The sequence below is a fragment of the Cyrtonyx montezumae genome, unplaced genomic scaffold, assembly GCF_038088225.1.
Source record: "Cyrtonyx montezumae isolate F1298 unplaced genomic scaffold, pur_monq_1.0 scaffold_18, whole genome shotgun sequence".
Classification (NCBI taxonomy): domain Eukaryota; kingdom Metazoa; phylum Chordata; class Aves; order Galliformes; family Odontophoridae; genus Cyrtonyx; species Cyrtonyx montezumae.
In genome coordinates this window covers 10,206,095-10,221,013 of record NW_027071914.1, presented here as the reverse complement: position 1 = coordinate 10,221,013, position 14,919 = coordinate 10,206,095, and the positions used below count along the sequence as shown (strand labels likewise).

At 54.1% G+C, this 14,919-nt stretch overlaps 1 protein-coding gene across 7 annotated transcripts in view; it reads right to left on the bottom strand.

The window, feature by feature from the left end:
- Window positions 1-12,299, bottom strand: part of EBF1 (EBF transcription factor 1) — a 261,978-nt gene extending 249,679 nt beyond the window's left edge. For 6 of the 7 annotated variants that reach the window (XM_065734686.1, XM_065734687.1, XM_065734688.1 and 3 more), the window contains exons 1-4: window positions 8,945-9,120; window positions 7,522-7,678; window positions 7,184-7,247; window positions 6,881-6,936 (exon numbers count right to left, since the gene is read on the bottom strand). In XM_065734686.1, coding sequence (XP_065590758.1) covers window positions 6,881-6,936; window positions 7,184-7,247; window positions 7,522-7,678; window positions 8,945-9,078 — 411 coding nt within the window. In that variant the 5' untranslated portion in view covers window positions 9,079-9,120. Of the gene's footprint in view, window positions 1-6,880; window positions 6,937-7,183; window positions 7,248-7,521; window positions 7,679-8,944; window positions 9,121-12,255 lie in introns of those variants that run through there. The other variant, XM_065734684.1, reaches the window with a different exon arrangement.
- Window positions 12,300-14,919: the final 2,620 nt, after the last annotated feature.

Below are 14,919 nucleotides of genomic sequence, written 5' to 3'. Positions count from 1 at the left end.
TAGGGCAAGGGGAAGCTCAGCATCCTTGTTGGACCTTACCAACAAATAACTGAAGAATAATCTGCTCCGGATTCCCCTTTACAATGGCACAGGGCAACACAGTGTCCAAGAGACGGCTGCAGAACTCGACCCATGCTTCTTAGGCTTTCAAACCCTAAAACAAATTTACCCAGTCTGGGGTGCCTCACTGCCACTGAAGGGAAGGGGGCATTAGGAATGACCGAGCAGAACACAAATCCTACTTTCTCTTTCCCCTCCTCTCTCCTTTCCTCTTCTCTTCCTGCTGCTATGCTTACTTAACCTCCAGGTACCCGCTTAAATAACTCAACTAAATAGCAATAATGAACGGGCAGAGTCAACACTGTGGTACATAATCACCTTGTCTGTTGTGTTTAACATCAGTGATCCCTTCTTTGCGTGCATGACATTCTTCTGCCTTCGTCTGCGTTAAGGATTTGCTTTTCACTTTGTTTGCATTTGACTACTAATATTGCACACATGCACATTGTGGTTTCTCACTGTTAAGTGCGGGTCCCTCTGTATATCCTATTCCTCCAGGAATTTCTAGGAAATTCGAGGAAGCAAGAGGAACTGCCGAGCTCATTTCTCAGCCCCAACTCCTATTCCCATTTCCCAATTTATTTGTGCAAATGAGTGTGCAAAGCACCAACTGTTCACCTCCACCAACAGCTGCCTGGGAGCATTACAGATCCTCTACCGTCTTTCAGACGGCGCTGATCTAAAACACTAATTCTACAATTAGCTGCAAAAAGGAAACAGGAACTGCTGAAGTTTCACATCTTTATAGCGATCAGAAGTATTTTTATAGGAAGGGTCTGCAATGTTACCGTTGTGAAAACACTTAAGATTGGAAAAGATACACTTTCCACAAAACTATCCGAGATTTCTTTTAATTAAAGCTCGGGCTTCGGCACAGGGCGACAGAGTTAGGAGCACACATCGCCCGAACACGGTCATGATTTTGTCACACAGGGATCACATTAATGAGAGATAAAGTGAAAGTTACAGTGGATAAACTTAGACCACAGCGGGGCTAAAAATAAGCCTGCAAATACACATCGGAGCTGCACAACAAAACATTAGCAAAGGAAATGAAAATTACAGACGTTGTTTTTCTTTTTTATTTACTCCTCGTAGCTCTGACTCCGTGCATCTCATGTTTCAAAACAGGTTCTCTCCTCCTGAACTTTCATATTTCCCCACAAAACTCCTCTTAGGTTTGCAAAGCGTTTCTCATGGAAGAAACCTCTCTGTAAGAAGCCCCAGTGAGTAAAGGTTGCTCACGCACAAACCCATCTCAAAATCAGGCCCTGAAAATCTGATGTCAAAATACGAAGCCCTCCTTTCTTCTGTTTACACAGGGCCACATAAAAAGTTCAATCAAACGCAATTCACTACTTGCCAGCACATAAAAATGACTGCGCTGCACTGACACATCCCGGTCATTTCCAGCCTACAAGTGCACACAGCAATTCGGAAAACTTCTCAGTCAGAGTTCATTAAAAAAAAAAAGATGAAGTAAAAGGGAGAGGAGCAACGTAGAAGCACGGGCTGCCGTTCTGATATGAGCCACTTCTTTGTGAGTGAAAGATGGCAGAATAAAGCCGTACAAGAGTTGACAGACAAGTTGGAAAAATATACACACAGGTTCTGTCCTCAGCTCTTCCCGACTAAATCCAGTGACGCGGGTACAGCTGAGGGCAGAACAGCCGCGCAGTGCCAGGCGGGCAGAGCTGCTCTGAGCGGGGTGAGAAAGTCCTGACGGACTGAGATCATGGCCATTATATCCCTCAGTGGTGCCACAGCCCTGATTATTAAGAGCCAGAGAATGAGAGAAATCAGCAGCGTGCGTCTAAACCCACTCGCTTTCAAATCCCCCTTCTGTTTCCCAACACAAACTCTATCTTTTATTGAAACGAAGGGGAAAGAAAAGCTCATTAGAACGAGCATCTTTTCAAAAAACAGAGCCCAAATGATCTGCAGTGACGTATTCACACATACACACACAGAGAAAATAAAATCCTGGCCCCACCGAATTCAATAGGAGTTCTGCAATTGACTTCAGATGGGGCAGCGCAGATTAGCTCGGATCCGCTATATGGCCCCGCAGAAAGCGCTGTGAATTCAGCGCATTACATCTATTTGGCTTCCAGTGCTTAACCCCTAATTACCCAAGTGCTCCCTGCTCAGCCAGGCGGGATTTCTGCTCACCCGCTGCAGACAGCAGCGCAGCGCTGGGTCCCCAGGAGAGGACGTTCAGCTCTCGCTGTGTCTCAGTGCACAATTCAGTGGCATCTCATTATTTTGCCCCCCCGCCTTTGATACGCAGCCTGCTTATTGACGTCTTCACACAAATTAAATAAATTTATCTCTCCTAATATGTTCATTTTTAATGGTTTTCAAACATTCACATGGAAACAGCTCTAGCGTAAATATCCCAGAACAAATGGCTGTATATTATACAGGAGGGAGCAGTTGGGCTGCCAGACTGGGAATGCACCAGGCCATCTGGCTCAGGCAGTCTCTCCAAAATCCTCAGCTTTGTTTTCACCCTCAGACTCCAAACAACACATTTTCCACTGTGATGAGTTTACATTTTCCCAAACACAGGTCCTGATCATGCATGCAAATTCCAAACTTCCCCGCTCCTCGTCGTACAAGAAAATTAAAATCACCTGCACTTCTGACATCTCACCAAAGGAACAAGAAAGCTGCTAAAATCTGGCGCAATGTAAACTTTCCCCATCACAGGGGTTAGGTTTTGTTTTATGTTTGTGTGAAATTTCTCCGAGTGCGCTGAGAAACTTATTGATAACATTTTTTTTTCCCATGCACATCGCTGCCAGCGAAGGGCCGCGCCGTGTGCTCCGCGCAGAGCACAGCTCGTCAACTCTGCACACAGCACAGAGCATCACAGGCAGCAGCACACAGCCCCGCTCACATCCCAGTCACAGCGCCGAGGAAAAGGCAGAGCACAAACAGGGCTCAAGTCAGAAGGAAGGATTTTCTGCTCAAAAATACACAAGGCTGCCTGGCTGAACTTATGCTTTTTGAGATGCCTGAGCCGTAGTACCCTCCGATATATCTTATGAATGAGAATGGCTGAAGGAAAAATGCTTGGCTAAGAAGTATTCCAGATTTATTTCCTCCATCTTTCCTCGTAGTGAAATATCTCAACTTTATGAAAACGCCGCTGACAAAGGCTCTCCTCTCTAAATACATTAAAATCCTCAGACTTGCCTAAAAACTCCGGGTTTATTTGAGCAGACATATTTCACATTTTGCAGGCAGTTTCAAAACACAGCGTCGCAGTGCCAGACCTTCTGCACCGGGAGCTGCTGCTCCACGGAAAGCGACAGCCATAAAGTTTGGGATCCTACGGGGTTTTGAGCGCATTAGGAATGTGATCCTGACATAAAATGAGGTGCCAAGATAACATAAAAGAAAATGTAATTAAGACAGTGTTGACACTGAAAAGAACTTCCCCACAACATCAACGATTAGAGCGCAGCGTTTGCAGTTTTAACATGACGGGGATGGCTTTAGGGCCGTAGTGAGACCCCTCACCATCCCTCTCTGCGCTCCTCCGGGGCCACCACCGAAGGCCAAGTGCAGCTCAGCGTATGGCGCAGCCTAAGCCCGGCCCGGACGGAGCTTCCCCTTCCAACATCCCACAAAGACCGCCACGAGAGCTCGTGCTTGGAGGGAGCAAGCACACAGCTGAGACCTACACCGTGTCTGCCCCGGGATGGAGTCGGTGACATCTGCACCACCAGCACCCGGCCCCACAGCGCATCGCCGCACACAGACACCGAGCACAGCGCACACGGACAGCCCTGCCACCCCACAGCACAGCTCCTGGGCTGGGCCCTCAGCTGGACCCTACAAACAGCGACAAAGCCTTACCAGCTCAGACCGAGAACTCCGCAGAAGCAGGAGTACCCACAGACACACACAGCCAGCAGTGCAGCCCTGCCCGGCTACGTGCTCTGTGCTGCTAACGGGACATTTGGGTTAAATCTAGGAGTAGCAGCCCAACACTGAGAAATCCAGGTCTGATTTGCAGAACGGATTTTATTTTATCTCACCTAACTTAATAACCCACCGCTGCGTAAAGCCTCACAATTCATAATCGTGAGACAAAGAGAATAGATTTAAATCTGATTTGGCCGTATCTTACAATACATATCTATTTAATATAAAGATCCTTCCCCACACGACCTGGGGAACTGAACTCATTCAAGCTTTGCTTCTGTGGGATTTTTAATTTGCCACCAGAAACCTCAGAGCCGCTGTAATTTCGGTCTGGGAATTCACAATTATTGAGTGTGTGAATGTGTGTGTGTGAGCAGGGGAAGCTCCGTGCCTGCGGAAACATGTATGCTCCTGCAACAGTTTCATTTAAAAGTAATCATTTCATTATCCAATTTGTTCTGAGCCTCATGCATTAAAATACTACACCTTCAAGTAGGCTGACAATATATATTTAACTTTCATTAAAAATTAAAGAATTTTCAGACAGTCTTTGCAATATTTAATTACAGTTTGATGATTTGAAAGTTACTTGAGAATCTTCTATATAATTCACTGTCGTAAAATATAAATGATACATTCAACATTTGGGTGAGCTCTGTCATGTGTTGCACTTCACTGCCTAATAAGCACTCAGTGACTGAAGCAATCACAACTCTGACATGATTTTGCTTAGGAAGAAAGGGAGGAAGGAAGAAAGGAGGGAAGGAAAAAAAAAAGAAGAAAACAAGAAAGAAAAAAGAAGGGAAAAAAAAAGAAAAAAGAAAAATAAATAAAAAGAAGTGTGGGGATTTTAGGTCCTGGCCCCTGCCATCATGCAGACAGACACATGCCACAGCTTTGACATGACAGTGCCTTATTTCTCACAAACAATTGCAATCACATCTAGAGAACTTAATGAAACTAACACACAAGTAAACACGTTTGTGTAAAAGATCCCTTCTCTCCCTGCTTTCTCATCCATGTTCGGGGCTTTTGTTCTCAAACCCTTGCTTCCCAACTCCACTGCGCTGTCCCCAAATCTGCCATTTGCCCTAACTTTGTTTCTGTAAGGCTTCCTGAAATCAGAAAGACTTCTTTTTTTTTTTCTTTTTTTTTTTCATTGTGAATATGCTTTAAAGCTGCATGGGATGTTTTACAAATAAACTGTATCTCGGGGTTTCTTTTCCCCTTTCTTTCCAAGACCCTCTGATGACTCGATAATAATGAGAGACCAAGAGGTCAAACAGTGCCTTAGGATGAACTCTTCATATGCAAGATGCCTTTGTTAAGAAAATTATTTTGAATCCATTGCTCTACACGAGTTCAGGGATCTGTTTTCAGCAGGATTATGAACAGAGGCTTCCACATTTCCCTGACGATAGGCAAGCTATTTAAAGATAATATTTATTGATGGGCTCTCTCCTACGCTCTGCACTGAAACACAGAAGTTCTGAAAGGACTGAGAAGAGTTCACTATCGGAGTGATTCTGTTACCTTTGACAAAAACGAACCCATTTGTGCCTGAAAATCCAGGAACAGCAGCAAGCACTTCCCAAGGTTTGTTATGAATAAGGGTACATCGCTGCTGTTTTAATTCCTACAGGGAACGGGCTCTGTTTGGAAGTGTATGGTTTAACAGAGTTCAGATGCACAGGGGATTGTCTAGCAGAATTCTTCTAAGTTCTCTTCCCCCCCCACCCCCATTGAAAGACAGTCTTCAATAGCAGGAAAAGATGTTTTGGGACCATCAAAGAGAGTTTTCTAAAACAAACTCAGCCCTTGGAGCTTTATGTTTTGCTGTAGAAAAAGAAACCCAAGCAGAAGCCAAGAGTTTTGTTTTGTTTTTTTTTTTTTCCCTAAAGACAACCGGGTTTGAGCACACAGGGACTGACTCTTCCTATCGTTGCATTCAAAAAGAAAAAAAAAACCCAAGAACCTCAATGGGTTTTTTTCCTTAAATGAAATAAATTTTAAGAAATATTTTTACAGGTAAAGCAGGTTCTGGGAAAAAATAAGAAGAAATCTAAAGGAAAAAAAGGGTTAAAAAATGCGCCCACTATTCAGAAGAAATGTATTAGGAGAGAAAAAGCTTCTGACAGCAACAGAAGAGAAACCGGAGGAACAATTTTTAACACAGAGAATCGATTTGTTCAGAAGATCCCTCTGTGCAAACCCACTTTTCATACGGAAAACTATTTTTTGCAGGTACGCACGCACATTACCGCCCTGTTTGGAAAGCTGGAGAGCAAGCCCACAATTAGGGTTAATCCATTTACGAGCTCTGCTGCCCTGCAGCCCTCCCTGGAGCCGAGCCCGGCGCTCCCCGGCAGCATTTCGGGGTGCCCCTCCATCCGCCATGCAAATTCGCCACGATGTACTCTCGCTCCTCCTCGAAACCAACGACCCGACGGCCGCGCGAATAAAGGACGGACAAATCGAAGCCTCAGCGCCTGCCCGGCGGCCGAGCTCGCAGCGTTTGGTGGGGCGGGGGGGGGGAGGCGGGAGGTTAAATCCTACAATTAAGCGGCTCAATAGCCCCCGGGTCCGGCTGCCTGGAAGTCGCCAGGATTTTTCCGGAGCGCTCCGAGCCGCCTCCCGGGGGTTCCTCGCAGCCCCGACGCCGGGGTCGGGCCCCGCGATGCAGCCCTACGGCTCTGCCGGGCGAGGAGAGGGGAAAGCGGTCGTCCCCTTCCCACCCATCCCCTCCCCCCCCCCCCCCCTCCGGGGGAGCCGCTCACGCTGCGAACCGGAGCCGGGTTTCGCCGCCCCGCCGCGCCCCGACGGCCGCTCCCCCCCCTACCCCCCCCCCCCCCACTTTTCCGCGGCCGCTCCCCGCAGCACCCACCTGCTTGGTCATGGAGTCGATGAGGCGAACGTAGAAATCCTGTTCCGTCCTGATCCCTGAAAAGAGGGAAAGCAGTGAGGCGCGGTGGGGCCGGTGGCCAAGCCGGCCGCGGGCTCGGACCCGACGGGGCTCTCCCGACCGGAGCAGTCCGCCCCAACCGGGCCGTGCCCGGACCCCGAGCGAAGGGATGCGTGGAGCGGAGGGGTTGGGGACTGCGGCTCCCCGGACCCCGGGGGTTTTGCAGCCGGTGGAGGCGGCGGCGAGGGGCGGTGGGGCTGACACCGGCGTGCTCCCAGCCCTTACCATTGCTGTAGAGCAGCTGCAGGCGGTAGTGGATCCCGTTGTTGGTCTTTTCGCTGTTAGCTTCCTGAATTCAGTGAAGACGCGGGGAGGAGGGAGGGAGAGAAAAAAAAAATACATGTAAGGTATGGAGCTTCTCCATTACTCGGCCGGACGAGGCGACTCGCAACCCCCGGGCAAGGGGGGGGGGGGTGGACCAAGGAGCCCCCCCATCCCTGGCCAAGTGCCCGGAGACAGAGGGGGCTCCCGGGCAGAGCCGGTGCCACGGCTCCGGGGAAACGGAGCGGGGAGGGCCCCGGAGCAGAGTTCGGGCCCCCACGGGGCACCGCGCCGGTACTCACCTTCTCCTTCTCCACGAAGCCCACGAAGGCGGTGCGCTCGATCTCCACGGGCTGCCCCTGCCGGTCATAGAGAGCCAGGACGAAGTGGAAAAAGTTGGACTTCCTCAGGTTGGAAGGAGGCTGCTTCTCGAAGTGAGCCCGGGCCAGACCCACTCCGCTGGGACCACAAAGACGCGGGTTAGCGGCAGCCCCGACGGCGCGGCCTCCCGCCCTCCCAGCCCAGCTCCAGGCTCTGTCCCCATCCCGCATCGGAGCCACGCGGGGACCCGCTTTGGGCTCCCAGGGCGCCGAGCATCCTCTCCCCGAGCCGCACCGCGGCTCTTCCCTTTGCGCCGGGGAAAAGGCTTTGCCTCTCCCCGCGGAGAGCCGGGACCCGACCCCACCGTGCCCCGCGGACCCCCAGCAGCCCGGAGCGGCACCCACCGGCCCTCGGCAGCGCACTCCCGCAGGCGGCCCTGCATGGCGGGCAGCGCTCAGCCCCGCCGGCGCGCTGCCCCGCGGAGCACCATGCTCTGCCACTTCTCAAAGTCGGCTCGAAGCTGTCACCGGAGCGCCCCGAGTGCGCCTTATCTTTCAGTTTCAGTCCTGCGAGAGCCCCTTCCTCCCCTCGGAGGAGAGCCGGGTAAACACCGCGAGGGCAGCACGGGGGACAACGGGAAATATCGCAGGGCTGGCCCCGCACAACTTTCCCTTCCTTAGAGCTCCGAATGGAGGGAGGGTGGGGTGGGGTGTAGGGGGGGTGAGGGGTGCGGGGAGAGGTGGGAGACACCGGGAGATGTCAACACGGAACTCGTTGAGCCGCTGCCAGGGCTCGGGATGCGGAGCCGGCAGTTGATTTTTTTTTTCTTTCTCGGGGAAGAGGATGGGGAGAAGGAGGGATGAGAGGGAGAGCGGAGCTGGGTGCAGCCCCGCCGCATCCCCCTCCCAGGTGAAGGGATTTCTTTTGGGGAAATCTAAGATAAGCGGCAGTGGTTTTACAGAGAGGCTTCGAATTAAATGTCTCCTCGGGAAAGCTCCGCGCAGTCCCCGCTTATCGGGGCGGGAGGAGAGGAGCTGCTGATCCTGACGGGGATAAGCAACAGAAGTAAAGAAACATATTTTGGAGAATCCGTGCGCAGCTCGCAGCTTATCGGAGGAGGGGAGCGTCGATTGGAGATCTTAAGGCTAAAGCGGCACCAACATAGTTTGGAAAACTCCTTCCTCCGCGCAAACACGAGACTAAACCCGATCCGTTCCCACCTAGCGCAGCTCGCCGCGTGCTTTACAGCTCCTGCGATGATTTTATTGTTATTTTTTTTAATCAAAACTCCTTGTTACGGGACGAGGAGGGGGGGGATCAATATTTAACTGGCGACGGCTACGCGAAACTCACTGCTGGCAGCAGGGCTCCGGGGCGGCTTTGGGGCGGTGCGGAGCTGCCTACCTCTGCGCGGCCGTGCTGGCGTCCAGGACGCCCGCTCCCTGCATCCACGTCCGCACCGCGTTCATCCCCGCGCCGAGGGGCTCCTCCTTCATGCTGCTCCCGCTCCGCTGGATGCTTTCCTGGATCCCAAACATGAATCAGAAACAACAGCGCAAATCTTCCTTCTTTACGCAAAAAAAAAAAAAAAAAAAATAGTGATGAAATCGCTGTTAAATGTTTTGTTGCTTTTTCTTTTTGTTTTTTTTTGTTGTTGTTGTTGTTTTTTTATGCGTGTGTTTTCTTTTTTCTCTCTCTCTCGCCGGAATCAAAGCAAGGCAGAGAAAGCAAACGCGGACACGCACATTAAAAAATAAAAAATAATTGAAAAAAAAAAAAAGAAAAATCCAGAGGCGATCGGAGCGCGGCTGTGCGCTGCGGGTGCACTTTGTTTGGGTGCGCGGAGGGGCTGCGGGGCGCCCGGGGCTGCCGGCAGCGCTCGCAGAGCCGGAGGAGAACTCGGAGTCCCTTTTGTATGAAGACACCCCTCGGATGGCAGCAGGAAAAAAAAAAAAAAAAACAATCTCGGATGGCAGTTTAAGAAACAATAGGACGAACGGGAGCTGCGGCGGGCTCCGCTACATCAAGTGTCATTTTCCAGTGACAAGAGAGGCAAGTTTCCCCCCCCCCCTCTTTTTTCCCCTCTCTCTTTTCTTTCTTTTCTCCCTCTTTCTTTTCTTCTCTCTCCCAGCCGAAGCGCTTCTCTCCTCCCTCTTTCAGCCGAGCAGGAAGCGAGTTGCCGGAGCCGGGCGCACGCCGGGAAGGGAGCGGGAAGGACGGACGGACCGAGGGAGACCCCGGGGCTCCCGGTGCCCGCGCCCCCTCCCTCTCCCGCAGCGCCGGGCGGACTCGCCGTCTCTCCCTATGGGAGCCACTTTGACTGTCCCCGCCGCCGAACACGAGCCCCGCAGCCCCGGCGGGCGGGGGGCGGGGCCTCGGAAGTCACGCCCCTCTCATTTGCATCGCGTCACCTCTTCCCCCTCCCTCCCTCCGCCGCCCCTCCGCCAATAGCGGCCCGCGCGGCGCGGTAGCGGGGGCGAGGCCACGCCCCCCTCATTAGCATACCCCGCCCGGGAGCTCCGTCCGGCCCGGGGGAAAGTTGCCCCGAGCCCCCCCGGGCTCCATTGATCCCGACGCCTTTGTTCATCGCGGCGGCGGCCGCACGTCGGGTCCCGCCGGGATCACCTCGGCTGCCCTTCGAGGGCCCAAAGCGGAGACCACCACCCCCCCCCCCACGGCGGCTAGCCCTGCCCGCTGCCCCGCGGTCGCTTCCCCACCGGCCCCCGGACGGGCGGAGCGGCTCAGCCCGGGACCGCCGCAAAGCCCCAAACCCCGTCCGCATCCCCCGCCCCGTCCCGGACAGCGCTGCGGAGCCGCGCGGGAGAAGCGCACCGTTCCCGAGCAGGACGGAGAGCGGAGAAACTCCGCTGTTGGCTTCAACACTCCTCCCCCCACCCCCGGGGAAATAACACAAATCCTCAGGGTCGCGGTCCGTGCCCTCTGTGGGGACGCGTTGGGGCGACCGCTCCGTGCCCGCCCCGACCTCCGCCGCCGGACCGCACCGCGCAGTGCCCGCGGGTGATGCCGCCCCAACCGCGGCCCTGCGGTGCTCCCCGCCTTCCCCAGGGCAATGCCGGACCGCGGAATGAGCCGCGTTGGATCTGAATTAATTGTCCTCGCTGCCCCCGTGCCCAATCCCAGCTCCTGTCGCTGCTGCCTGGGCGCAGAGGGGGCTGCGGGAGGGGCGGTGCTGCCCGCCCCGTCCAGGCTGCACCCAGTCCCATCCAGAGCACAACCAAGCGCCTCAGAGTTAACGCGGAGAATAGTCTGCCTACAATACCCCTACACAGCTCCAGAGCCACTCCCAAGCACTCTGAAAACTCTACAGGAGCCTCTTCCAGCCACCTGTATACATCACTGGGCAACGGCCGCTAAACCTCGGTTACAGCACCCCGGCCCCGCAGCAGGCACACAGCCCCCTGCCAGCACGCTGCTGCCACTGAGAACCACACCTGAGCCTCTGCTGGAGGGAAGTCCACACACAACTCATCCTCATCTCCACTGCGCTGCGTTCTCACGCATGAGCTGCTGCAGAAAGCAAGTTTCTTCCTTCCCTGCAGATGATATTTGAATTTTCATATAATCCTACTGTGTCACATCTCAGGGACAATACGGAGGAACACAGCCGCAGAGTTACACATGAATATTTACACCATAGGTACAGCCTAGGAGCAGTTTGGCCCCTGCAGTGTTTCGGCTTATTGGTCTTCTCCAGGAGGCTGCTGCAGCGGTGGTATCGTTCCCAGCCTAAATGCCTCCACAGTGAGATACATTTTGCAATTAAAAGCTATTTGCACCTGCACTGATTGCTCCTTTCCCAGGGCAGGGAGCTGCCAAGGGAGGAATAATGCATTTGAATCGATATTCTGAGCAGTTGGCACAAATCTGTTCAGGGGAATGGGGGACCATCTCCGTGCCTTTTCCTGGATGCTGAAGGAGCAGCAGCTGAGGGCTGCCGGGCACTGTGACAGCAACAGGGACAAGCTCCCCATACCTTCTTCCTTGCACACATGCACAGGCTCCAGCCAAGAGCCAGGAGGATGGAGGCAACACCACACTGTGCTCAGGGCAGCCTCGGGGCCACCAGCAACACCGCAAGGAGCAAAGGGTTAAAGCCCAGCTCAACCTCCACAGGGGAGTGTGAAAAGAAAGCAGAGCAGGAGCAAGGGGAGGGTGAGAAAGTCTGGGATGGGCAAAAACATAAAGCAGGGAGGGCTGGCAGCTGGCACTGACACTTCAGTGCCCCATCCACCCTGCAGGGGCCAACTGCTCCGTGCAGTTGGGGCTTTTAAGTTCACGAATGCTTTGCCCCCAAAAGGAGCGAGAGCCACACGGGGATTTCATCCTCACAGCACAAACACACGCAGTGCAACTTTGCTGCACAGGCAAGGACAGCTTAAAAACAGGGCCAGGAAGGGACACGGCCACAGCATCCCGTTACCCCGGGTAAGGGGAGGGCATCCCAACAAGGGGCCGTGGAGGACACGCTCGTGTCCTGTGAGGCTGCGGGTTCCCCTGCCAGGGGAAGGCCTCTCCTCACCAACAGCACTTCCAAGTGGGCCCAAGGCCTGCAGGACGAGGCACCCAAGAGCCACACTGCTGTGCCCAGACAAGGGAGATGGGCAGCGGGGCTGTGCTGATGGCAGGAAGGGGACACAGCTCTTGGCTTGGAGGTGGGACTGAGGGGCACAGCGCAGCGCGGGCTGAGCCATTACCTGCGGTTTGTGCTGCTGCGGAGAAAGGGGATCGGGAGCATTTCGCTCATGGCATCCTCCCCAGCAAAGGTGCTTTGCACAAGATGTTTTCTTACATCCACACTCCTGTGTTGATCCAAAGACTTCGCAGCCTCGGCCGAACCCGATGCGGTGCGGCAGGTGACAGGGCTCAGCCTCCTGAGGCATTTCATCCCTCCTGCCCGCCTCGTTCCTGCAGAGAAGGAAAGAAACAGCTCAAGCACGGGACCGAGGAGCAGCGTGCGGGCACCTCGCACGGGGAAGGGACCACACAGAAGGGTGACAAGAACCCGCTTTTACCACGGCTGCTGCGAAGAAGCGTCAGCAGGAGACCTGCGTGACAGCACCGCATCCAGAAACTTCCTCGTGCTGCGCGCCCGACCTCGGGGACCCGAGGACACTCCGGGCCGGCCCTGGCTGGGATGGAGGTCTTTCCGCCGGGCCGATAAACCCTTGCGGGGCACACCGGGTGCACCCCCGGAGCTCAGCCCCGCCCCGCTCCCTCAGCAGCACCGCGGGAGAAGGGGCGGCGGGCAGAGCCGGGGGAGAGCGCGGCGGGCACAGCCCGACCCCCGCGGCCACGGCGCTGCGCGGGGCGGGGCGCGTCGGGACCGCAGCGCCGCGTGGTTACAGCGCCACCTGGCGGCCGCACCTGGCACCGACCGCCCCTGTCCCGCGGGGTGAGCGCGGCCCTATGGGGGGGAGCGCCGGCCCCGCTCGGGCACATCCCGCTCCTACCGGAGTGGGCAGCCGCCACTCGGCCCTACAGAGACCCCTCCCTGAGTCCCTATGGACTTCAGGGAGAGGGATGTGGGTGCGGGGAGAGGTGGCAGAACCCTCCGGTGAGAAGTAGTGCTGCACAGTACATGGAAGGGATTTAAGCATCCCCTTAAGACTTGAATCCAGGCTGTGTGATCAGAAGTATTTAAGAGATTCAGGGGTCTCTATCTCCTCTTAAACGCTCATCTAAACTCTGGGGATTTTGCACATTGTGATTTTCACCTTTAAAGGTGCACACGCTCCTCCTGAGCAGTCTGCTCCAAAACCTCAGGCTCCTCCTTCCCCCGGGGGAGCAATCAGGGACACTTGTCAGGTTGGCGAGCATTACGTTCATTATTTCTGGGATTTGATTGCTCAGGGTTTGGCTGCTCTTGCTGGCCGTTCTGAAACTTGTTCTCACTGGAACTAACTCCAGCAGGCCCCACGATTACAGCAGAAGCAGAACAGAGCTCATCACCGGGGCTCAGATGTGCTGGCTGGAGCTGGGTGTGCACCCACAGCCAGTGGGACTTTGCCAGAAGTAGGAGCACTTTGGTTAGAAAAAAGTTTAAGACAACGAGAAAAACTTACTTCCTTCCATGCTCTCCTGAGCTTTGGACAACCTGAAGTTCAAGTTCAGGCCCTGCCTTGCTCAGAACAAGGGATTTCTTTGGCTTTATCTTCATGCAGAACGAAGGCATCCCTCTGCAGCTCCTGTGTTCCTTCTCAGGATCTTTTCTCCGACACATTCAGCCTGTGAGCAAAAGCAGTAACGGTTTGGGGACAGTCAGAGTGACCCTGGCACAGGGAGAGAGCATCATTTCCACTGGGATCACCATGTTAGTTAGAAAGGCTGTGGCTATCTCATCAGAGAGAAAATGGACTGAAATACCCCCCTGAATGGGGAGCTCTGGGGAAGTGCCCTTCACTGCCTGGGCATCCACACAGGGACTGGAGCATCGCAGCCCCCATCCAAGCACAGCTCCCTTTGACTTCCCTAGGAGAAGGGCAGCCAGGCTGAGCAGCATCCGCACCTCTGTTCCACACACACACACACACACCCATTGTGGATGACACACAAATGCTGCTGGTGTTTCCCGAGCAGACGGTTGCAGTGAGGCTCACACCTCACAGCTCTTGGGAAGCAGGGCCCACCTCCCAAAACTCACTACAAACCACAAATGGAGAAATGACTTCCTCCAGCACTGACACAGAGTCATTGTCGGGGTGTGATGGAGGCACTGTGAAACAGACGCAGCAGCAACACCGGGGCTGGATTCTGGCCAGGGCACTTCAGGCGACTTGTAAAAAGTTCACAGCTCCTTTAATGAGTCCACCTGGCTCCAGCAGCACCTCTGCTCCGTGTGCTTTGTGGAGGAGATGCTGTGAGGGAAGCGTGTCTGAGGAGATATGAATCAGACCGGTCCGCCTCACATCACGTTGGCCTGGAATAGCTGTTGACCTGATGGAGTGTTAATGGGAACATTTATTTGTTTCTTTATCACTACAAAGATGTCATATATCCTTACCCTGCTGCTGCCACCGTTCCCAAAGGGCTGTCAGCACAAGAGCCATTAGAACACAACTGCCAGAGGTGATTCTTTTTTTTCCCCACACATTATTTCTTCAAATGATTCTGTAAAGAGAGAACGCACCAGGATATAAAAATTGCTGGTGAAAGGACAGCACAGCACTGTGAGGCAAAGCAGCCTTCCTGCCTGCATGCCTGCAGGGAGCACAGCACAACGCAGACCCAGCACAGGACAATCCTGCAGTGCCACATGAGGATGTGGTTGGGTCCTGGGGCTCTCCACTCACGTACATGTGCAGGTTGGGTCCACACAACACTGCCACGCTGCCCCGTGCAGGGAGATCACAGTACCATAG